This window comes from Cnephaeus nilssonii (assembly GCF_951640355.1).
Source record: "Cnephaeus nilssonii genome assembly, chromosome: 4".
In the NCBI taxonomy this organism is placed as follows: Eukaryota; Metazoa; Chordata; class Mammalia; order Chiroptera; family Vespertilionidae; genus Cnephaeus; species Cnephaeus nilssonii.
The window spans coordinates 64,281,730-64,307,242 of record NC_137075.1 but is presented as its reverse complement, the minus strand read 5'-3'; the positions used below and the strand labels follow the sequence as shown (position 1 = coordinate 64,307,242).

General features: G+C 42.2%; 1 protein-coding gene across 2 annotated transcripts in view; it reads right to left on the bottom strand.

Annotated features, from left to right (window-relative positions):
* ZNF609 (zinc finger protein 609) overlaps positions 1–25,513 on the bottom strand; it is a 214,254-nt gene that overhangs the window by 6,152 nt on the left and 182,589 nt on the right. The window contains exons 4-9 of one of the 2 annotated variants that reach the window (XM_079769198.1): positions 7,999–8,086; positions 4,218–6,558; positions 2,581–2,947; positions 1,033–1,208; positions 585–801; positions 47–125 (exon numbers count right to left, since the gene is read on the bottom strand). In XM_079769198.1, coding sequence (XP_079625324.1) covers positions 52–125; positions 585–801; positions 1,033–1,208; positions 2,581–2,947; positions 4,218–6,558; positions 7,999–8,086 — 3,263 coding nt within the window. In that variant the 3' untranslated portion in view covers positions 47–51. The remainder of the gene's footprint in view (positions 1–46; positions 126–584; positions 802–1,032; positions 1,209–2,580; positions 2,948–4,217; positions 6,559–7,998; positions 8,087–25,513) is intronic. The other variant, XM_079769199.1, reaches the window with a different exon arrangement.

Sequence of the window (25,513 nt, the reverse complement as noted above, 5' to 3'; positions counted from 1 at the left end):
GTGATCAACTATCTCTATGTGCTGCCCCAAATTAAAAATCACTTACCATTCTCACCTCCGGGGGGGTGGGTAGAGTGAGGGAGTTGAGCCTTGCTGGCTGGCAACAATGGCTGTGGAAGAAAGCCCTGAGTGAGGAGGAGGACATGTTAGTGTAGCACTCCCAGAACCTTTCATTCAAGCACTTTCTCTTGACCAGTTGGGTGAGGAGGGGAGGAGTTTCTCCTTATTTTCCTAACTCTATTGAGTTTTGGGGTGCTGACAGAAAAAAAAAAGTAATACTTGGCCAGATATAATTGCTAGGGATAGAGAATAAGGCTCCATTTTTCAGCTGCTTGCTTCTCTTTGGCTGTGGGAACACCTGTTCCTTATTCTTCTGAATATGAAAGCCAATTTTCTGGAGAAGTTTGAGAGTCCCCAAGCTCCAAGGGAGGAAATAAATGTCATATGCTTTAATGATGGTCTGCAGGAGGGTAGGATTCTGACAGAAGTTATTAAAAAAAAAAGAATTCTTGCCAGGGGCTCCTTGCTGTGGACAACGCTACTGCTATGGAGTTAAAAGGCAGGCAGTGGGAAATGAGGCTTACCTGCTGCATAGGGTAAGTTGTACTGTGCTGGGAGCAATGAGTAGCCCAAGTGGTGGTGGTGGTGGTGTGTGGACATCAGGCGCTGGGACGGAGAGGTGCGGGGCCGGTCTACACTTCTATCACCGGCTCCTGCTCCTCCGATGCTGCTACAGCTGCCACCACCCCCAACCACCCCACAGCCTCCCCGATCTCTCTCCTGAGAAGTTTTATCACTTATCTGGAAAGGAAAGAAACACAAAAGCACTATTGTGAGACACACATGAGAGCAAGATGCCAGAGCCCACATCATGACTCCTTAAACATGCAGAACACCTAAGAGTCAAGGCAGTGCCTGGAGGAGCCAACTGCACTGTGGTTAGGACCTGACCTTGTCCACCTTCTCCCGGACCCTGATTCCAGCCCTACTGGTCTTTGTGTTCATTTGCAAGTGTAACTGCACTTCCCTTACCGTGGGAGACTTGCTCTTGTAGTGACTGGCATGCTGCTGTAAGATGTCCAAGGCTTTGGACTCTGAGCCGGATTTACAACTGACACTGGGGCTGGCTCGTGCCTTGTCAGCATCTTCACCCCCTGAGACCTTGCTGCCATATGGGGAGAAAGAGTAGCTGGAAGGTAGGTAGGAACCTGGGAAAGGAGAAAGAAAGCAGTCAGGGAGATGGGAGAGGGAGAAGAAACTGCGTTAGTGAGCGTGGCTGGGAGGGTATCAGCTTCCCGAGGCACAGGGATAGTTTCTACCCTGGTGTCTTTGGGCTGAGATGATTAGTTTGTCCTTTCTTTACTGAGCTCGAGAGGCAAAATTAGCTTATGGATATTAGGAACATGACCCGAAGACTCTGAGCATCAATTTCCCTGGAGTCCCGGTCTCAGAGATTCAGCCTGGAGAGGTGAGACGATGAAGTGGAAAGGTCATAGGATATGAAGGCAGATGGCCTTGGGCTCAAATCCTACCCCTGAGACTTAACAGTTGGGTAGCCTTGAGCAAATTAACAACCTTTCTGAGCTTCAGTTTCCTCACCACCAAAATGAAGATACCAAATCTTATTTCACAGGGTGTCTGGTGGATTAAAGAAGATAATGCACATAAATACCTAGGACAGTGCCTGGCCCAGATCAGGCACTCATCCAACAGCACTACTATTTTTATAGAGGTGAGTAGGGGTAACAGGAGAAAGGAGTGAGACACATTCCTAACTGTCATTATAATGTTATGCCAGAATATCAAGACTATTTCGGCTGCTCTCCTATAGGGAGGGGGCAGCTTGTAGGAGTGAAAGAAGCTCCCTCTCACCCCAGAAGTACCACACATAGCTGTTCAGGCAACAGGCATCAGTGAGTAGAGTAAGAAAAATTTCTTCTAACAAGTTAAAAACACAAACTCCTACTGTGTGTCGCCTAAGAACTCAAGGTTGGCAGTATAAAGAGCTTGTCTTTCCCAAGCTGAGCCTCTTCTAGCTGGACTTCCCCACAATCTGACTTCCAATGCTCTTCCCCCTCCTGCCTTCCAATCTCACAGCTGAACAGGATCTTGCAAATGAATACATGCAGTGTGCTGGTTTGAATGTTATTTGTTCCACGTCTCTCTCATTGCTACAATTAAGCTGTAAGCTCCTTGAGGGGAGGAACTAGTCTTCCCTATGTCTTTTGTGTTCTCCACAGTGCCCGAGTGCACTGCAAAATAATGTGTGTGTGACAAATCCTCGTTGAGGGAAGATGGCAGTGGTACAGAGAGAATTTTACCTCTTGTTATCCATGAAAAGTGACTGTAGAGGCAACCCTCTAGTGAAGCAAGGGAGGTAGAGGTGGTCCCACAGACTGTAATTAGGGGTCAAAGAGTTGGGTGTAGAGGGGCCACTTCACAGAATGTCACATTCAAAAAAGGGCTGTCATCTACCTGAGCCCAATAAGCCTTAGGACTGAGCAAAAAAACTGGATTTGAAATCTCTGCTTCATTTCCACCCGCAGGTAATGGAACACCAGCTGGAAGGGTGGTGCATACCTGGGTAGTTCTGCATCATCACAGCAGGCATGCCCCGGTAGCTGGGGTGGTTGGGGTCATAGGACTGGCTGTAGGAGTAGCCGTGCATGTAGGGGATGTAAGACTGGTGCTGGGTGAGAGGGGAGGACACAGGCACATGGACACTTGGTCGGGGCTCCTTGCTCCCAAGGCGGGATTCCTCAGAGGTGGGCAGCTTGCAGTCACTACTTGTGCTTTCCTTCCCATCCTCCTTGGGAACAGAGTCCTTATTCCGACTCCTTTCCTCCTTCAATTTGCGGTCCCGCTCCTCTTTCCACCTCTCATCTTCTGACTTGATGTCTGAATACTTGGCAGGATAAACATATGTCCACATCCGGGGCTCAGCTTCCTACAATCACAGAATGAGCACTGAGTGTTGCACAAATGAAGGACAGAGAGAGAGAGAGTGATAGTTCAAGCCCAGGGTCCCAGCAAACACTTAGGGCAGAGTATGCCAGTGGCCTCTATTGATGGTTTACAATGAACTCTGGTCTCGCCTGCTTAAAAAGCCTGTCCCCTCGGCCTCAAGGGAAAGAAGAAAGATGGGAAAGAAAAGAAAATCTATCGGTGTGTCTCCTCAATGAGAGAACAAGCATACTGGAGAAATGACTCCCTGAATAGAAGAGGTTGCTTCTTTCCAAGAATATTTAGGTTGTTTCATTTCTTCAGGGCAAGCTCAGGGGCGGAAGGCCTAACTGTGGCACCAACAGGGAAGGGAAGACTTTAAGTTTCTTGAGCAGCCCTGGCAGGTACGGCTCCTTTGGTTAAGCGTCATCTCATGGTCTCCGGTTCAATTCTCGGTCAGGGCACATGCCCGGATTGTGGGCTCAGTCCCCAGTAGGGGGCATGCTGGAAGCAGATGACTGATGTTTCTGTCTGTCTCTCTCCCTCACCCTCCTCTATAAAATCAATAAAAACATATTAAAAAAAGAAAAGTCTTTTGAGCAGAGCAAGATGTGAGACCAAGTTCTTGGTTCTAGCTCTTCCTATAAAATATTTTTGAACGTAACAGTTTGAGTAGCGTACTTCTGGTCTACTCTAAAATTTGGACAGATCACCACGAACTCATTCCACAGGAACCAAACACTGGAAGAAACACTGGACTAGAAATACAGATAGCTGGGTTCCAGTTTTGTTTTGTTTCTGGGCCTCTCTTGTCAAATGGGAAAACACATTTTACTGATGTAAAAGTGCCCCCCCCCCTTTTTTGGTTAATTCTCACCTGAGGATATATATGTTTTCCCACTGCTTTTCAGAGAGAGTGGAAGGGAGGGAGGGAAGTGGGGAGAGAGAAACATTGATGTGAGAGAGAAACACCTTCTGTAGGTGCCCCGACTGGGGGTGGGGAGTAAACCTGCAACCCAGGTATGTGCCGCTGACTGGAAATTGAACGAGACCCTTTGGTGCATGGGCCGATGCCCTAACGACTGAGTACACTGACCAAGGCTAAAGGTGCTTTTTGAAAAACATTTAAATGATTTACAAAGGTAAAAATATCCCTAAAATTATAGATTGCTCCTGCTAATCTGTATTCTGTTGACCTCCTGCATCAGGACAACCCGGAGTGTGAGGAAGAGAGAAAGACAGACAGTATTTCTATTTCTTCCCAGAACAGTTACCTGTCGGTACCAGAGTATTGGATCCACCTCTGCCTGTCGGCCACACTCAGCACCTGTTTTAGCCTCAGAAGCCTCCTTGCCTAGGTGGCTGGCCTCACTCAGCTTCACTTTAAGTGTTTCTGGGGCCTGGCTGGGGAGTTTGGAAGAGTCATCTAACTTGGGAATAATGACTGATTTGGCAGGGTCAGCCCCTGGCTCCTTGGCCTTGCTGGGTCCCGACTTCACTAGGTCGGTCAGGCTGGGAGCCTTGGTGAGAGTTGGTGGAATTGACGGCTTTTGCTTCCATTCTTCCTTGAGTGCTGCCTCCCGCTCCTTCAGGCCCAACTCTGCCTTCTTGTCCAGTCCCCGCTGCTGCTGCTCCAAGCTCTGCCGTTTCTGCTGTTCCTCATATTGCTGCCGGTAAGCTGTGTTCGTGCTCAGGAGGTGGGTGTGGTAACTCTGGTCGCTGTAGCCATAGGGGGGCACATAGGCATACTGGTTGTAGTACAGGGACTGCATGTACATGTTGGGACGCTGCTGGATGACAGAGGGCTGCTGACTGGAACTGCTCAGCTCTGGCTTCTTGTCCTCACAGACATCATTCTTTGCTTTCCCCTCTAGGCTCTCAGGCTCCTCATCCTTTTTTGTCTTCAGGGCCTGACTTTCCACTCCTGCCTGGCTGCTGGGGTTCAGCGTCCCTGGGCTGGACTGTGCGTAATTTGGAGAGTAGTAACTCTCAAAGCCTTGGTAATATGGGGAGTCTTTGCTCTGTGGCTGAGGGGGAAAAAGAGTTTTCTTAGCCCCTTCCTTAACCAGCTGCTCAGGGTCCTTTGATTTGACACTATCCACTTTGCCCTCCCCGTCCTCCCCAGCATCAGAGATGTCAGAGTAGGCAGGGCTGTTGGTTTTGACGGAGCTGGCTTCAGCTCCATTCTGAGTCACTACATGTAAGGGAGTCATGGGCTGGGTAGGGGTAGTGCTCTCTAGGCGGCTACTGCTTCCAATGGAAGGGCTGGGGGCATTGTCTGTGAAGCTGTATATCTTATCAGCTTCAGCCTTGATGCTGGCCAGTCGGCTCTGGTGAGGGTCTGATGAGCCATTGAGGAGCCCCTCCATTTTCATCCCATCTCCTGATGATTCCCTGAATGGGCTTTTGCCTTCTTCTGCTCGACACACCTTTCCAGGAGTCAGAGGACTTTCAAGTTCCTTTGAAGACTCCTTCTTTTTTTTGTCTTTCTTTTTCTTATCCTTGGCTGGAGTCAAGGCAGGGTTGACTGTGAAAGGTTCTCCCATCACAGTGGGCTTGGGCTGAATGGGCTTGAGCTGGGGGCTGTTGGGCATGGCTTGGACCACTGTGGTGGTCACGCCCGAGGAGGAGCCTGGGCTGGCTGCTGTGAAGGTGGCTGTCTGGAAGGTGTAGATTTGTTGGGGGGGGATGGCCGGGGCAATGGGCCGGGCTGACTTTAAGCTCTTGGAAGGCATCTTTTCAGGTTTCAAACAAGAGGGTTTTTTACATTTTTCTTTTTCCATACACTTCCTTTCCAAAGAATCAAAGGCATCATTGCTTGTATCATCCATAACTGAGGGTCCATCATCAGAGCCATCATTGGATAAGGCCCCAAGGTCTGTGTCCCCTTCCCCACTCAACTTTTTCTTACACAGACCTTTTGTGCTGAATTTGCTTGAAGGAGAAGGGCTATGGGGCTCTACGAGCCGAACTTTGGGGGTAGCTGAGCGGGCAGGGGACAAGGAGCCTTTCTGTGAGGCAGAGGCACCATTGCAGCTCCCAAGGTCTGCATGGAGGGTGGGCTCCTCTCCGTACTCACTGTCTCCATCTGCTTCTGGCTTGCTATCATCATCTGTATGGGCATGAGCTTGATGGTACTTAAGTCCATTGATGTGCTTATACTTTTTGTTACAGTTTGGGTGGGGACAGTCAATCAGGACCGGGGAGGGACAATTTCTATCTAGAACAGTGGGTTCCACCTTGGTCCCAGGGAGGGGGCCAGTGGCTGAGCCCATGGAATTCGTACGGACACGCTTGCTCCCTTTGGAGTCCTCTGAGCTAGAATTCAGCTCCATGTCTGAAAGGGGTTTGTTTTTCCGCTTATTCACTGAGGAAGGGCTGGCCTTGACATCCTCAGAGGTGCTACTGGCAGGTGGGCGGTGCTCTGAAGAATTCTGGCTGCCCCGACGGCCTTTGCTATTGGCTCCTGCTCGGGTTTTGCTGCTGCTGCTGGTCCCTTTGCTGTCAGATGTTGTTGCTGTCTCATTGACAGGTGTGTTACTGTTGGGACGCATGCGCTTGCCTCTACCCCGACCGTTTCGCATTTCCAAGTCACTGGTGGGAGAGTCACAGAACCTTGGCAAAGGACAAACACAATAGAATATTATTAAGAAGTGAAAACGACTTCAAACCAGTTTAGCTGCAGTCTCCAGAAGAATTGTCCAGATGGTAACTATCATTTTCAATGAATATGATTTGCTATAGGAACTTCTGAAAGAGTGGGAACTGCAATTAAGTGGTAAGCTCCTATAATGCTTTCTGCATACTAGCTATAAATTATTTCCCAACATTTGGGTTCCCCAAAGCCTAGCAAACTGCAAACTAATATTAGGAATAAGCTGTAAGGTGCCCTTCACTGAAATGCCAATCTTAAGATCAAATTGCAATTTGAAAAGGTCCTTGTGAAACCAACATTGTCCAGTAGTTTACAAAGCCCCCAAATGTTCTTGAGTTTAAACTTTTGAGAGATAGCTACCATCAAAAAGGATCATCAATGAATGTTTTCTCACTGATAGTCAGACTCTAATGACCTCTCAGATATGGAGTCTCAAAGTGACTATAGGTAGCAGTCAGAATTCAATAATTACAGACAAAGACTTAAGTAGGATCTCCACCCACTTCTACCCAACCCATCAACACCTAACTCATTTATTCTTTTTCTTTTCTTTCTTTTTTTTTTTTTTGGTGCCCTTGACTGGGAATTGAACCCGCAACCCTTTGGTCTGTGAGCTGACGCTCTACCACTGAGCAGCACAGACAAGGGCCTGATTAATTTATTCTTTTTTTAAAATTTATTTTATTTTTTAAAATTTCTTTATTGATTAAAGTATCACATATTTGTCCTCACCCCCCCATTCCCATCCCACACCCCTCCCCACACATAATTTATTCTTGAATGCTAGATGAATATAGTGGCTTCCTTTGTCTCTACACCATAATGTCCTTTAAAAGCTGGGTGCCTTTTATTTTTCCTTCCCCTGTATGGCAAATGCTTTTATTTTATAGAAACACATCTAAAATATCTAAAGCGAAAAATACTGTTGGGAGATGCTGTTCATTTCTTAAATTCTTCCCTTTTTTTAAATTAATAATTTTTATTCTTCAATTACATTTGACATATAATATTGTATTAGTTTCAAGTGTACAACTCAAGGCTGGGTGTCTTAAAAACTATCCAACCCTATAGCCCAGCCAGCAGGCTCAGTGGTTGGGCATCGAACTACGAACCAGGAGATCACGGTTCAATTCCTGGTCAGGGCATATACCCAGGTTGTAGGCTCAATTCCGTGTGGGGTGTGCAAGAGGCAGCCGATCAATGATTCTCTCTTATCATTGATGTTTCTATCTCTTTCTCACTCTCTCTTCCTCTCTGAAATCAATAAAAATATATATTAAAAAAATTAAAAAACAAACAAATCCAAAAAACCTATCCAACCCTAGCTGGATAAAGGTATAAGAGATCACTGATTAGGGTGGTTCAGACTAACATAAACTAAGAAGCCGTAAAGTGCTTACCTGGGGGGTGCCCAATCATGCCGTGTGCAGTCAAGAAGTGTACCTACGTATGTCTTGTTCCTCCATGTTACATTCACTACCAACATCCCTGGAAGACAAAAAGACTCAGATATAGACAAGAGAAACCCTACTGACCACCAAAAAGAGTATTTTTCCATTTGAGTAGCATTCTGGCTCCTATAGGAGGGTTTAGGGGTAGTGTGGGTCCCAATCAGACAACAGGATCGGGCTGAAATAGTTCTATGGGAACTGCCTACAACACACTATCAGGGACCTGTAAGATGGGCAATAGTTGCAAAGATTTCATGGTCCAATTAAGACACACTTTTATAACTTAAAAAAGATTATGCAGTGTTTCAAACATACTAAAAAATTACAAATAATAACCTAACAAAAACTCACGTATCCACCAATCAATGACTTACTTATAAAATTTTGTGCCATTCACGAATCATGTTTTTGGTGTAAGTCTAAGAATTCTTTGCCTACTGAAGATTTTGTTCTAGGTTTTTTTTCCCCTAAAGGTTTTACAGTTTTCTGTTTTAGTCCTTGATTTATTTTGAGTCAGCTTTTTTATATAAGATTCTCTCTCTCTCTTTTTTTGGTCCATGATGTCCATTTGTTAATTCATGATGTCAAGAATTGATTTGTTACCTTTGCCAAAATCAATTGGGTGTATCTGTCTATTTCCTGGTTCTCTGCTCTGTTCCATTGGTCTAAGTGTCTATCCCTCTGCCAATATCACAGTCTCATAGATTACTGTGGCTATATAGGTCTTGAAATCTTATTCTTCCCACTTTATTATTTTTCAAAACTGTTTTAGCTATTTTAGTTCCTTTGGCCTTTATATATAAAATTTTAGAATAATCTTATCTATATCTACAAAATATCTTGCTGAAATTTGGACAGAAATTGCATTACCCTATATTATCAATTTGGGAAAAATTGACATCTTTTCTATGTGCTCTCTATTTATTTAGATCATCTTTAATTTCTTTCAGCATACAATCTTGTAGATGTTTTGTTAAATTTACACCTAAGTATTTCTTTCTTTTTGAGCTATTATAAATGGTATTATTATATTTTTAAATTCAGTCCCCAAATGTTCATAGCTAGTATATACTAGACATACAATTGAGTTTTGTATGTTTATCTTATATTCTATGATCTATCTAAAGTCACTTATTAGTTCTAGGAGTTATTTATTTAGTCATTGAGATTTTCTAAGTAGACAATCATGTAATGTGCAAATAAGCACAGTTGTATTTCTTGCTTTCTGCCTTTTATTTCCTTTTCTCGTGTTATTGCAATAACTAGAACTTCCAGCACTACGTTGAATAAGAATAGTGAAAGCATACATCCTTGCCTTGTTTCTGCTCTTAGGGGGAAAGCACTCAGGTTTTCATCAAGTATAATGTTCAGCTCCATATCTGGAATATAGAGGGAAAAAGAAAACCCAGGGGAACTCACCACCATGTTATTACTCAGGTCTGAGGTCCTTAGCTGGTCTGCCTTCTTTTCTACACCTTTCACAGTCTTGCTATATTTGTTTTATATATAATGGACAGGGTTTTTAGTTGTATTTAGTGCGAGAACTAGGAAAAAGTATGTCTACTTTATCTTCCTCAAAGTGGAAGTCCTGGTTAAATTTTACTGGTTATCTTTCTTAGTGTTAGATTTCTATTATATAAAATTTTGTTTTGTAGGCTGTTTTGTTTTTTTTTTAAAAAAAACCTCATCCTCACCCAAGGATATTTTTTCCATCAATTTTGAGAGAGGGGAGGGGAGGGGAGGCGAGGGGAGGGGGGGGGAGAGAGAGGGAGAGGGAGAGGGAGAGGGAGAGAGAGAGAGAGAGAGAGAGAGAGAGAGAGAATGAATCACTGATGTGAGAGAGAAACATCTATTGGTTGCCTCCTGCACACACCCCTACCTACTGAGACTGGGGAACCTGCAACCCCGGTACATTCCCTCGACCAGGAATTGAACCCACAACCCTTCGGTCCTGCGGGTTGATGCTTTAACCACCAACCACTGAGCCAAACTGACCAGGGCAGTTTGCAGGCTTGTTTTGAGTGAGATGTTTTTGTTACTGATTTTCCTCTTCTCTGTTTCATACTTTTGCAATTTTTCCCATCTAGTCCCCTAAGGACCTAGTGTGAACAGGTCTTCTAATGGCCTGTGCCATTAGAAGGAATTTAGGATGTCATAGTTTTAGTCACTAAACCAGCAGGCAGCTAGACATACTTCTTCCCAACTCCTTAGGCTTCCTTCCTCCTCTATTCAATTAACTATTTAAAGCCTCCTTTCATGAGGCTGGTTGGGGGTTGGCATCTGACTCCCTGGCCTCAAGTTCTATCTCTTTAGGAAGCACTTTCAGTATTTAGTTGGTGCTCAGGCACCATTCTCTGTTCCCAGATCTGGAGGAGAACAGGCCCACAGCTTCAGCCCAGTGACTTCTGTCTTTTCTATTTTTGATCCCTGGAGATGGTTATTTTGTTTTTGAGCCCAAACATGTTCTTTGATTTTCACTTTATATATTTTACTCCTTGTTATGTGTTTGGACCAGAAGGGATGTGTCAAAAGTTCGAACACGGTCATTCTGATTGGAAGTCCTAAGGCACATTTTCTATGTAATGTTCTAGAGAATAAGTCTGGAGACTCTAAAGTTAGCCTTCTGTTCATCTTGGTCACACACTATTTGGGTCAGCACTCCATTCCCAGGGCCTATCTGCAGTAACTCACCTTTATTCATTTTCTTCTTGGATGTAGAATGCTGTCTAAAATTAACTTGACTTGGAGTTAGAAAACCTTAGTCCAAATCCTTACTCTGCTACAGTGTAATCTTGGACAAGACATTTAACCTCTACGAACCTCAGATTTTTAATCAGTACTACAGAATTAAAACAAATAAATGATAAGATTTTAAATTAGATAACTAGCCCATAGTAGGCTTTTAATATGTCAATACAAAGGAAGTGCTTAGACAAAACCATGGAGTACAGGACTCGAGCCCTGAACTCTTGGGCATGCCTTTTAAATAAGACCTTATTGGGATCAGATTTTATGATGCTCTGTCATAAAACCAGATCAGAGAAGGGAATTGGGGGGAGAAGGAGGAGGGCATGATCCTTTCAGAAAGTCTCAGTCTGATGAAATTAGGGCAGGAAAGAACTTTGATTTAGTCAATTAGAGTCTAATTCAAACATTTATTGAACATCTATTATGTGCTATGTGTTTTCATACTCATTAGCTTATCAAATATTCACAGCCTTAAATCACTTTTTGAACAAGGCACACCATTAAGAGAAATCAGAGTCCTCCCAACAATCCTGCCATATAGGGGTTGTTAAACTGCTGTACAAGTCAGGAAATGAAAGCCCAGAAAGGCTAAGTAATTTACCAAAGATCTCATTATTTATCAGTGGTCAGGTCTTTAAGGCATTACACAGCAATCTCTAGTGGATTCTTATTCTTTTTACACAATTTCCTCAAAATGTCCCTTTATCTTTATCTTAGATAAAAACTCATACAGATTGCAGGGGCGTGGCGGGGGCGGGGGGTGGTTCAGAGGGGAAAAGGACAGGATTCCTATTCCTTCTATCCCTTTCTAGGGCACTGACATCTTAAAGGAAATGGCAAACCTAAGAAAGCAATTAGGCTAAATTCTCTCTGGTTATTAACAAGTGAATTCAAATGGATGTCTCCTCCCAGTGATGGGCTACTCTGATTATTATATAACCAATTTGAACAGGAACAGAGTCCATTTATTTCTAGACAAGGTAAGACTTAGAGATAGGCACCTCATTAATAAGGGCAGATGAGCACAGCTGTGTATAGAGAACAGGCGTACAATTAGAAGATGAATGTTAAGTCCTACTCTTGAAAGAGCTGGGCAGGAACACATTTATAAATCTGTCTTCTTCCTCTGGTATGATCTGAAAACCTTAGTAACAATGAATGAGCTGAAAAGAGGACAGGTCAGAGAGAGCGTTGCAAATGTGAGAGGGGAAAATTCTGTATGGAAAAACAAAATGGAGGTTTGTTTAAATGTCAAAGCAAACACATTTTTCTGAAGTGTAACTCTCTTCCTACAAGGTTCTGAGTTGAGACAGCTGGGAGAATAAGAGGACAGGAAAGAAAAAGCAGGAAAAAACAACACTTAACAGACCCAGTTTCTCTATTAGGGGGTAGTTTTAGGGCAGTAAGTAAGCTGAAGAGAAAAATTGGTGTTCATTTTATAGTTTCCTATTTTGAATAATGTTCACAAAATAGGGAAAGACTTGGCTTATTTGAAGATTATGGTCCTAAAAATAGTAGTAATAATTTGTGCCTTGTGTTTCTCCAGGTAGTTAGTTTTATATTTACCAAGGGTCTCACAGACATAATCTCATTAAACATTAAGTTTTAGAGTGCTGAGTACTCCTCCTCCTTAAAAGTGATCAACACCTGTTTTCCAGGAACCGGGTAAAGGGGTTTCGACTTAGGTATAAGGCAGCAAGCAGTCAAGTCCCCCCAGGTCTCAGGGAAAGTGCAATGTTGACTCAAAACCTGCTTTACTTCAGAGGACAATTCAAAACCTCAAAAACAGTTGTGTATTCGAGACTGATCCAAGCACAATAGTGGAAAGAGTAAATTTTACCTCATTTTTACCATTTCTTCTAGTACATACTTGCTCTCAGGGATCTGGTCCCTTCATGCTCAGCTGACCACTCTCCTTGAAACACTTCCTTCACTTGGCTTCCAAAACAAGAACATCACACTCTCCTGGTTTTTCTCTCACCTTTCTGGTCATTCCTCAGCATCTTTTACTTCTTTATGTCTAACTGATGTCTCTTAAACTTCTATTTCCAGCCCCAACCTTTCCCCTGAACTCCAGATTCATATATCTGATTGCAAATTTAACATTTCCATTCGATGTCTAAATAGAGATCTCAAATTTAACATGACCCAAACTAAGCTCCTGACATCCACTCTTCCCCTGACACATCCTCTCCCCAAACAACCAACAACTGGCTCTGCGGATAACGGCATTTTCTTTTTTCTTTTTAATATATGTTATTGATTTTCTACAGAGAGGAAGGGAGAGGGCTAGAGAATTAGAAACATCGATGAGAGAGAAACATCGATCAGCTGCCTCCTGCACACCCCCTAATGGGGATGTGCCCACAACCAAGGAACATGCCCTTGACCGGAATTGAACCTGGGAACCTTGAGTCCGCAGGCTGATGCTCTATCCACTGAGCCAAACCGGTTAGGGCTCGGGTAATGGCATTTTCATCCTTTCAGGTACTCAGGTCAGGTCCAAAACCTTCGGAGTTTTACTTGAGTAAAACTTATTCCCAAGCCCCACATCTGACAGCAAATCTTGTTGGCTCAACCTTCAAAATATACCCAAATTTGACATATCTCACTACCTGAACTTCTCCAGCTCCAAGAACTCCTTAAATTATTCCAACAGCCTCCTAATTTATATCCATTCTTATCCCTCTCTGACCTATTCATAGCACAGAAGCCAGAGAGATCCTGTTAAAACCTAAATCACATCCTGATTCCTTTGCTCAAAATCTTTCAAAAGCTTCTTTTCATTTAAAGGTTTAAATTCTTATTGTGACCTTAAAGGACTCACATGATCTTGGCCTGCATTACCTCCCTAGTCAACGTCATCTTCTACTCTGCTCTAGCACAGTGACCTACTTGCTCTTTGAACACAACAGGCTTATTTCCATCTCATGGCCTTTGAACTTGCCATTCCATCTACCTACATCATATTCTCAAAGCTTACTCTCCCTTCACTTCTTTCAAATCTTTTCTCAAAAGTCATCTCAGTGAGTCTATCCCTAAATACCAGTTATATGCTCTCTAGTTCCCTTTCCTACTCCCCACAGTGAAAGGCGTAGAAAAGAAGGCAGACCAGCTAAGGACCTCAGACCTGAGTAATAACATGGTGGTGAGTTCCCTGGGTTTTCGTTTTCCCTCTATATTTCAGATAAGGAGCTGAATGTTATACTTAATGATGACAAACTGAGTGCTTTCCCCCTAAGAGCAGAAACAAGGCAGGGATGTCTGCTTTCACTATTCTTTTTTTTAAATATATATATATTTATTGATTTCAGAGAGGAAGGGAGGGATAGAGAGATAGAAACATCAATAATGAGAGAGAATCATTGATCGGCTGCCTCTTGCATGCCCCGGGATCAAACCCGCAACCCAGGCATGAGCCCTTGGCCAGAATAGAATCTGGGACCCTTCAGTCCACTGAGCCAAACCGGCTAGGGCTGCTTTCACTATTCTTATTCAACCTAGTGCTGGAAGTTCTAGTTATTGCAATAACACAAGAAAAGGAAAGAAAAGGCATACAGAAAGCAAGAAATACAACTTGTGCTTATTTGCACATTACATGATTGTCTACATAGAAAATCTCAATGACTAAATAAATAACTCCTAGAACTAATAAGTGACTTTAGCTAGATCATAGAATATAAGATAAACATACAAAACTCAACTGTATGTCTACTATATACTAGCTATGAACATTTGGGGACTGAATTTAAAAATATAACAATACCATTTATAATAGCTCAAAAAAATGAAATACTAAAGTGTACATTTAACAAAACATCTACAAGATTTGTATGCTGAAAGAAATTAAAGATGATCTAAATAAACAGAGGGCACGTAGTAAAGATGTCACATGGGCAACTTCTCTTTATTCAATTCAGAGTATCAGAGTGATTGTGGCAGTTTAGAAATATATCCACAAATTTGTTGACATTCCTCCCTTCAAAAAGTTGATGCCTAATTCCCCTCACCTGGAGTGTGGGTTGCACTTCGCAACTTGTTTCCAATAAACAGAATGTGGTGGAAGTGATGCGCATGACTTCTCAGACTAAGTAATAAAAGGGTTCCTCTTTGCTTTTGCTCTTGGATTACTTTTCTTGGGGAAGACAGCTGCGGTGTTGTGAGGACACTCAAGCAGTGCACCCTATGGAGAGGTCCATGAGGCCACAAACATAGGCCTCCAGCTAATAGTCACGTGCTGAGCCAACTTGGAAGTAGATCCTCCATCATCAAATAAGCTGACATCTTGACTGTGACCTCATGAGAGACCTGGAGACAGAACCAGCCACCTAAGCCACTCCTGAATTCCTGACCTACAGAAACGATATAATTATGTTGTTTTAGTCCACTAATATTTTGGGGCCAATTTGTTACAAAACAGTGGATAACCTGAAGCACTGTCTTATCCTGAGTAGGCAAATAATTTGTTTAACTTATTCTTATTTATTCCTTCCTGGAACAAGTATGTACTGAGTTTCTATTATTTGCCAGGCATTGTGCTAAGTAGTGAAGTTATATAAAACAGCTAAGAAGATATGAAGGTCTATTCCTGGGCTGGGAGCAAATATTTATTAAGAGCCTTCTTTGTGGAATTCACTGGACTAAGTACTGGAGAACAGAGATAAATAAGGCCAGCTGTCTGCTTTCAACATAAAGGACTGAAAAAGAGAAAGGGTAGAAGTAAGAGATCATGTGTTACTGAATACTCTAGTAACTTTGAGTTTTCAAATGGAAACATCAGCATTTGCCTATATGCTGCTCTTAAATCTTGTTTCAATCTGATTTAAAAAAATATATATTTTTATTGATTTCAGAGAGGAAGGGAGAGGTAGAGGTAGATAGAAACATCAATGATGAGAGAGAATCATTGACTGGCTGCCTCCTGCACTCCCCCTACTGGCGATTGATCCCACAACCCAGACATGTGCCCTTGACCGAAATCGAACCTGGGACCCTTCAGTTTGTATGCCGATGCTCTATTCACTGAACCAAACTGGTTAGGGCTCAATCTGAATTTTCAATCCTGGTTGATGCTGACAACTACCCTCTGGATAAAGGGCAGGTTAGCATGCATGTATGTATGCTTGCTTTCTTGTATTCATCTCGTCATCATTCATTCATTCATTCATTCATTCATTCAACAAATTGAATGTCTACTCTGGGCCAGACACTGTTCTAAAGTAATGGGATATATAGCAAAGCATCAAACTAACAGTCCCTGCTCTTATGCAACTTATATTCAGGTGATGGGAGATAGACAATAAATAAATGAACAAGTAAATATAGGTTAGATAGTGGTAAGCCCTATGGAGAAAAATAAATTAAGCGCAGAAGAATAGATGTGAGGGATGGGGATGTAGCTATTTTATAAAGGGCAGTCAAGCCTTATGAGAAGGGCACAATCAAGCAGATGAACCTAAGAGAGGTGAGAGAGTAGCCATGTGGAAATCAGAAGAACATTTTAGGTAGTGGGAAAAGCAGGTACAAAGACCCAGTAGTGGGAATGCGCTTAGCATGTTCTGAGGCACAGCAAAGCGGAGAGTGAGGTATAGTGAAGTGAGAGGAAGAGATGAGGTCAGTGAGACCAGGGCAGGCCAGAATATGCAGACCAGGGGTTGAGAGACTTTTAATGTAAGAGACACATAGTGAGTTTTTTAGGCTTTGCAGGCCACATAGTCTCTATGGTAACTTCTCACCTCTTGGTGCACAAGAAGAGTCACAGATAATGTGTAAATGAATGGGCATACCTGTGTTCCAATAAAATTATAAAAACAGGCAGTGGACTGGATTGGCACATGGGCCTTAGTCAGTTCAACCCTGATGTAGACCATTGAACCCCTTTCAGGGAAAATGATGGAGGTCAGAGGGGAATGGTATATATGCCCAGGCTTTGGCCTCAGAAAGCATTCTCAGAGAAACAAAACTATAAATGAGAGCTAACTGAAATACATACATGTATGTTGATTTCAGAGAGGAAGGGAGAGAGAGGGAGAAATAGAAACATCAATGATGAGAGAGAATCATTGACTGGCTGCCTCCTGCATGCCCCCTACCGGGGATCAAGACCCTATTCTGGGCATGTGCCCTTGACCGGAATCGAACCCGGGGCCCGTCAGTCCGCAGGCTGATGCTCTATCCATTGAGCCAAACTGGCTAGGGCCCTTCTTTTTCTTTTGTTGTTAATTCTCACCCAAGGATATTTTTTTCATTGATTTTTTGTTTTAGAGAGAGTGGAAGTGGGGTGAGAGAAACATCCATGTGAGAGACACACTAATTGGTTGTCTCCCGCATGCACCCCGACCAGGGCAGGCATTCAACCTGCAACCCAGGTATGTGCCCTTAACTGGGAATCAAACCTGTGACCCTTCGGTTCATAGGCCAGAGCTCTCAACACTGAGCATACCGACCAGAGCTGAAATACTTCTATTAATATTAGGCATTAAAAGTTGTTCGTTGAACAGATAAAAATAAAAAAGCAGTTGTCTGGAACCTAAAATGACAACTGTTTAACTGTTTCTATAGGAAAATATTTTGAGTGCCAAAAAAATGTTTTGAAAATTAAATTAACTTTGAAACACAAGTCATTCATAAGTTGAGGACTCTCCATATACAGAGGATATTTTAATCTTTTTCTTGATAACTCAAGAACATTATTTTTAGACACTAGAGGCCCGATGCATGAAGATTTGTGCAAGAATGGGCCTTCTTTCCCCTGGCTGCCGGCACTGCCTTTGCTCTGGCTGGAGCTGTCTTTTCGCTTTCCCACGCTGCCCAGAGGCCCAGAGCAGCTGGGGTGGTGCGGAACATCTGCATCGTCGCCATGGCTATGACGCAAGGTCCCGCTCCGCCCCCGAACACCTGCGTATGCAAATTAACCCGCCATCTTTGTTGGGTTGATTTGCATGCTCAACTCCTGATTGGCTGGTGGGCGTCGCGAAGGTATGGTCAATTTGCATCTTACTCTTTTGTTAGTGTAGATGATTAACCTATGGTATGGTAAGAGACATCCCTTTAAAGATTATTAAGGTATTACGGGTTAACAGTTCTCTATTAGTTATGACCAAATTGCTCTGCTGTTTTTTTGTGTGTTTTGTTTTTCAATCTCCTCTCTGGGTTGTCAGCAGTTACTTTTTCTTGTCATTAATATGTCTATACTTTTTGCAGTAGTAGTCTTTCCTCTATTGCCAACCTCTGTATCACACCCAACTTTCTTGTAATCTACTTTAGATGAAGAAATCAGGGAGCTGACACTAATGTAACTATATCATCAGGTCCTATGGGTCCTCTTATCTGACTTCATGGCCATATAAATTCCATTATATGATTAACTACATGGTTCTCTAAAGAGTCTGTTATATTTGGAACTCAAAGTCCATGGGGAAAAATTCTATAGCTAGTAACGAAAGAAATCAGTTAGTCAGACACAACTGTTTTTTAAAAATTGATTTGAGAGAGGGAAAGAGTAAGGGGGGGGCGGAGAGAAACATCAACAAGAGAGAAACATCATGATCAGCTGCCTCCTGCACACCCCCACTGGGAATCGAGCCCACAACCTGGGCATGTGCCTTTGACGGAAATCGAACCTGGGACCCTTCAGTCTGCAGGCCGATGCTCTATCCATTGAGCTAAACTGGCTAGGGTTGTCAGTGAGCTCTGAATGTAGTGTGTGACTGTATGTGGTCAATGTCTAATAAACCAATTTCTAAAACTGAAGACTTGCTTTTATTCCTCTTTTAAATGTGCTATTTCTACTAATGAGTAATCAAGTTCTCAGTACAGGTGCCAAGAATGCTACAAAATGAAACATACATCTTTAATGCCGCCCGCCCCCCCAAACCAAAATAAAACAACAACAACAAAACCACTAAAAAAATTGTTTAAGGCAGTGCAGTGGCTCTCAAAGTGTAGTTCTGGGAACCTGGGAAGTCCCAAAGTCAGTTTTCAATGGGTCTACAAATTCAAAACCATTTTAATAATAATACTAAGACAAATTTATCTTTTTTTTCCCCATTCTCTCATGAGCATACAATAAGTTTTCCAGAGGCTGCATGACATGTGATATTTCAATGAAGAGAATATAGAAATATATATGAAAATCTAGCTTGTTGTCTATTAAGCCAGACATCAAAAAGATTTGTAAAAATGTAAAACAATGCTATCCTTCTCACTAAATATTTTTATTTTAGAAATTATAGTTTTAATAAATGTTATATTTATATGTAATAGGTTTATTATTGTTATTTTTAAATGAGTTAATACACATTGTAGCTGTTGTTCCCTCCCCACTTCTCCCACCCTTTCCCTCTGAGGTTCTGCAGTCTGTTCTATCTTCTATGTCTCTGGATCTATTTTGTTCATTAGTTTAATTTGTTCATTATGAAGAGAACTCCCATAAGACTGTCAGCTGATTTCTCAACAGAAACTTTGCAGACCAGAAGGGAGTGGCAAAAAAATATTCAAAGTGATGAAAAGCAAGGACCTACAACCAAAATTACTCTACCTAGCAGAACTATCATTTAGAATCGACATGTATTTTAATTTACATATATATTATTATGTTATAGATCTCATTCTGTTTTTTTTCAACTTGGCACTATGTAGTTAAGAGTCATCCATATTGCTATATTATATCTAACCTGTAAGATTATTTTGTGATACCTGTCATACAATAATCAATATTTAATGAATTGTTATCAGTAGTTAGGGGCTATGAAGATAGAAGCCATAAAATAGAAGCCATGGTGCCTATCCTACCCTCAGTTGTCTTATAATCCAGTTGGAACAGATAAAGACACAAAAAGATAACATACTACCAGGCAGCAGTTGATACAGACAAAGTAAAATTTGGTTGAATGGCCTGGTGAACCAGTTTACCATATCATGACATAGTAAAAAAGGAGAGATAGGAAGGATGTGGTGTCTAGATTTAAATGAATTGAGATGGTGAAGCTGTAAAATAAAATTTTAAACATTTCTAGACTTTCCTCTAGTCAGCGATTTTCAACTGATGTGCCGCAAGAATTTTTAAAACATGAAATACCTGACTATTTAGTCAGGGGCACTGACCTCTTTTGCCTTAAGACTGTCAAATTAAAAAATGACAACAGCCAATGCCCTAGCTGGCTTGGCTCAGTGGTTAGAGGTCAGCCCACAGACCAAAGGGTTGTGGGTTTGATTCCTGGTCAAGTGCCCCTGTGTGCGGAAGGCAACCAATCGATGGGTCTCTCACATCATGTTTCTCTCTCTCCCTCTCTCCCACGCCTCCCTCCCTTCCTCTCTCTCTCTCTCTAAAAAAAAAAAAAAGACAACAGCTTAACAAAACAATAGCTGTCCGGGATGAATGAATCAAAATTATACTTTTTTTTTTGTCAGATTGGAAAAAAAAGGTATTTTCTATATTTTCTGGTTTGCTGCAGAATTTTAGTAATTAGTTTGTGTGTGCTATGAGATGAACAAGATTGAAAATCGCTGCTCTAGATGGTGTTAGAGCAACCATATTGTCTTTTATAATTCAAGTTTCCTTCAACTGTATAAAGAATAAGAGGTAATTATGACTCATTAGCAACTTGATGATTCCTCTACTAATTTTATTGCCCTTTGGCTCCCAGTCTTGGATAGTGGGAACTCCTGGACATTGCTAGGAAATTAAAATCATAGGCAACTCAAACCCCAATGGTTTTTCATCCAATCTACAAAGGACTTTTAATTCAAAGTAATGTACTATTTATGCTTGTTTGTGAGTTGAGAAGCAGGGTTGAATAATTTTTAGTCTCCGCTTCCAAGAAGCTTATAATCTAGAATGAAGTAAAGGGGACAAAAACTCTTAATATAAAGTAGAAGACATTATTACCAGCAATGCTTACCACTACTAATTCAAAAGATCAAGGGATGCATAGGGTAGGTAATGAATATTCTAACCTGCCTAAGGAAATAGGGGTTCTTTAAAGATTAGTAATAAGTTCTTAAAGATTGGCTTAGTATAAAATTATTATCAGGCATACGTAGAGTAGCTATCCAAAACTCTTATATCAGGCATCTGAACCAGACTGGAAACCCAGTCTAAGAACAGCCATAGTGTGCATTCTGTACAGTCTTTCAATATCTTTTGGGTAATCTATCTAATAACAGGGTAATATGCAAATTGGTCAGGACGCCATCACGTAATGACCGATCAGCAGGCTGCGTGCGCAGTAGGAGCAGGTGGGCGGGGACTTACGCCACACGGGAACATGAGGCTCGCACCCCCGTCCCCTGCGCTGGCCTGGGGACTTGAGGCTCGCATCTCCGCCCCCAGCAACAGATCCGGGGACTTGAGGCTTGTGTCCCCACCCTTGGCAACGGGCCCAGGGACATGAGGTGTGCGTCCCCGACCCCGGAAATGGGCCCCGGGACATGAGGCTCACATCCCTGCCCCTGGCAAAGGGCAAATAGCAATATTAAAATATTTCCTCTAATGAATTCCCTTTTAATGTGCACGAATTTTGTGCACTGTGCAACTAGTACGGTATAATGTTAAGAGATGTGAAGTGAGCTCTAAGATTTCATGTTATTAGGGCTTTTTTGTGTTGTTTTTTTTTTTAAAATTCTGAATAACTGAAGTTCTAGTTCACTGAGAGCTGGAGATAGTGGTAATGGTGGTGGTGGTGTTAATGAGAGAGTAAGGTGACAGAGCTAACACATAACATGTAAACAGAAACCAAACAGCTTCTCCTTCCTCCCCAAGAGGGGAGCATCTGTAGAAAACGACAGCATTGGCATCTGGAGAACACCTGTGAGAAACTTCCAAACAGGCCTTCCCTATCAGCTATCATTGCCAGGACAGCTTACAAACCTTTAGGTCATCTTAGTTCCTTGCTGTGTTTTCTCCTTGTACAGTCCTTTTGACAGCTCCTGGCATACTCTTTCCCCTCCAGATGCTCTGGCTAGAGAACCCCCACACTGCACAGAAGCTAAGCCATGGCTCACTGCTCCTAACTAACTCCTCATAATAGCAGGTACCTACTGCAGTTAGTTACTCCATCTCCCAATTAAAAACAACTTGGCTGAAGAAGAGCTGCAGTGGTCTGCTCAACTGTCTGACCCTGAGTCACCCTTTCAGGAAAAGCTGAAAATGAACTAAGCTCTATAATTTAGCCAAAAGTGATCTTTTTTGGTTCTCAACTATATGGCATCTTCTGATTGTATCATTAATAGGGCTCTTACTACACAGTGTTTGGTGGTACAGTTATTTGCATGTACTAGTATTTATTTAAAGACTAGTAGCCCATTTGCAGGAAGAATCCTGCAAGCTGCCGCTGCACCCGCGTGCCACTGCCGCCTGCCCCACCCGGGCTTTCCCTCTGGCAGCCACCTTGCTTTCCGCTTTTCTTCCCTCATCCTTCTAAGTTGTCTTCAGTCTTCACTCCTCCCTCCCTCAGCGTATGCAAATTAACCGCCACCTTTGTTGGGTAATTTGCATACTCGCCCTGACTGGTTGGTGGGCGTGGTTTGGCTGGTGGGTGTGGCTTGGGCATAGCGAAGGTGCGGTCAATTTGCATATTACTATTTTATTAGATAGGATATTTCAGTTAAAATATTTCCTGAAAATAAGATCCCATATACTAAGCAAATGTGAAGAAATAACTCCACAAATCTTAGGAAATAAAGCTGCCTATTCAGCATTACATGGCAACAATGTGACAATATATAAATTTCTTTTTATTCCAGCACATTTGAAAAGTAAACAGGACTAACTTTAGGCCAAGTTGTTTAGGACGTTGCTGTTTTTTTTTAATTTAGTGAAAGTTTACATTCTAATGTAACAAAATCCATCAATCCGGTTTTTGTGATTTCTTTCATTACTTTTATGCTTAGCCTTTCATCTAGAAACTTGGATATTTACTTATGTATTATTTTAATTGAACAGCTTTACAAAAATCAAACATGCATCTCTAATAAATCTTGAATTCATATATGTGTGTATGTATGATATCTATATATACATACACACACATATAAACTTATTTTTTTCAATTTAGGAACTTATTTCCTTATTTTTAAATTTCTTTTCTTATTAAGGTAAAATTGACAAAATTGTAAGGTTCTTAAAGTGTACAATGTGACGATTTGCGATGTGTACATTTACATAAACTTATCCATCCATAATATAAAAAGCCAGGGGCCATCATGACCGAATAAAACTGGACGAACGACTAAACAGGCTGCGTGGGGCCACCAGGCTGGCAGGGGGGTTAGTGAGGGACGACCAAACAACTGAACAGCAGGCTGCGTGGGGTGACCAGGCTTGCAGCAGGGGCAGTGAGGGGCGATCAAATGACCGAACAGCAGGCTGCGTGGGGCAACCAGGCCGGTAAGGGGGGCAGTGAGGGGCGACTAGGCTGGCAGCGGGGGGGGGGGGGGGTTGCAGTTGGGGGCGACCAGGTCGGCAAGGGAGGGGGGCAGTTAGTAGCGATCAGGCAGGCAGGCAGGTGAGCAGTTAGGAGCCAGTGGTCCCAGATTGTGAAAGGGATGTCCGATTGCTGGTTTAGGACCAATCCCGGGGATCAGGCCTAAACTGGCAGTCGGACATCCTCCAAGGGGTCCCGGATTGGAGAGGGTGCAGGCTGGGCTGAGGGGACCCTCCCCGCCATGCACGAATTTTGTGCACTGGGCCTCTAGTACTAATATAAAACAGATGGATAGAGAGATAGTTTGAGATGGTTTTTTTATTTTAATTGAGAGAGATTTTTTGTTCCACTTACTTGTGCATTCATTGGTTGATTCTTTTTCTTTTGGTTAATCCTCACCCAAGGATATTTTTCCCATTGATTTTTAGAGAATGGAAGGGAGGGAGAGGGAGAGGGAGAGAGAAACATCAATGTGAGAGAGACCCATTGACTGGTTGCCTCCTGCATGTGCCCCAACAGGGGCAAGGATCAAACCTGCAACTTTGGTGTATTGGGGTGACACTCTAACTAACTGTGATACCCAGCCAGGGCTTAAATGGATTTCTAAATCAACTTTTTCCCCTCACAGAGGGTTTCTCCAATATTTACTACTAAAAAAACAAAACTAAACAACTAAAAAACCCTTCCCACTTCCATTGGTTTGCTTATAAATTAGGGTCTGTTTCTGGACTACCAAATTGATTTTAATGAGCCATTACCAAATAGTATTTTTATAGTTTATTAGTTTTAAATAAATGGCAAAGGATTTCCCCCATTACTCCCAACACACATACTATACACTAAATGAATATTTCTTTCACAATCGTATTAGCTATTCTCAGTCTTAGGCAAAGATCTAAACTCTGTAAGGTTTGTCCTCAAAGTTCTACAGACTCCTTTTTCAATACCCTCTGTAATGGTCTCTCCCTCAACCTATGCCCAGCTCCTCAGCTTCCTACTTTTAGGAGGGTGAGGTGCTAAAGGAAAGTTACTAGAACTGAGCAGAGAGGAGATCTTTCCCTTTAACACATTTCTGATTCACTGGTTGTCCAGCCTTAAAGGTATGGTATCTTTCTATCTTCAATCATCTAAGGCCCAAGGCTTCCAGATACAATTTTCTATTGTGACTTACTTTAGAAATTAATTGTTTACTTTACCTAATTTCTTATCTGATATCCCAAAATGTATTCCATGTCTTCTATATTTCTAGCTCTAGATACATGTTCTGATTTTTTAAATGGTATTAATAACTGTACTTTGAAATTATAACTGTGTTGCCTCAAGATAGGTAGGTTAGTAGACAGGGAAAGATTTACTTCCTACTGTCTACCCTTTTTGTACCTTTTGAATATTGTGCTCCCCACCCCCCCAACCCCAATGATGTCATATTAGAAGAGATAATACCTACATTTTTTCCTTTTTCCTACATAAATACCTAGAAGGTTCTCAGTAACTAAGGAACAGAATAAACAACCCCCAATACTGGTTTAACCCTTCAGGCAGGGTTTGAATAGGTAAGCAATCTCATCTCTGGCTGATGAGCTGATAGCAACTGCTTACTCTTCCTTCTTTCAAAAATAAGAATCTCAATTACTTTGTGACTCTCAGCCCAGTGTGGTTCACCAAATTTCTAGTAGCACTGTGTGTGTGTGTGTGTGTGTGTGTGTGTGTGTACAGGGAAGGAGTGTTAGTAAGTCTAAGTGACAATATTCCACACAGCAATAAGTTTCTGCTATTAAAATGTAGTGTAAAGATTTAGAATTAAAAAAAAATATTTTATTGATTTCAGAGAGGAAGCGAGAGGGAGAGAGGGATAGAAACATCAATGACAAGAGAGAATCATTGATCAGTTGCCTCCTGCATGCCCCCTACTGGAGATTAAGCCCACAACTCTGGCATGTGCCCTGACCTGGAACAGAAAAGGACCTCCTGGTTCATAGGTTAATGCTCAACCATTGAGCCACACTGGCCCAGCTAGAATTATTTTTTTAAACCAAAAAATACAACTAAACTGAGTTCTAGATTTCTGATGCTTCATTTAAAGTTAAGACAATTCTTTCTTATTGTTGTCAATCCTCACCCAAGGATATTTTTTTCCATTGATTTTTAGAGAGTGGAAGGGAGGGGTGGAAACAGAAAGAGAAAGAAACATATCAATTGATTGCCTCCAGCACATGGGCTGGGGATTAAGCCTGAAACTGAGGTATGTGCTCTTGACCGGGAATTGAACCTGTGACCCTTCAGTCTGTGGG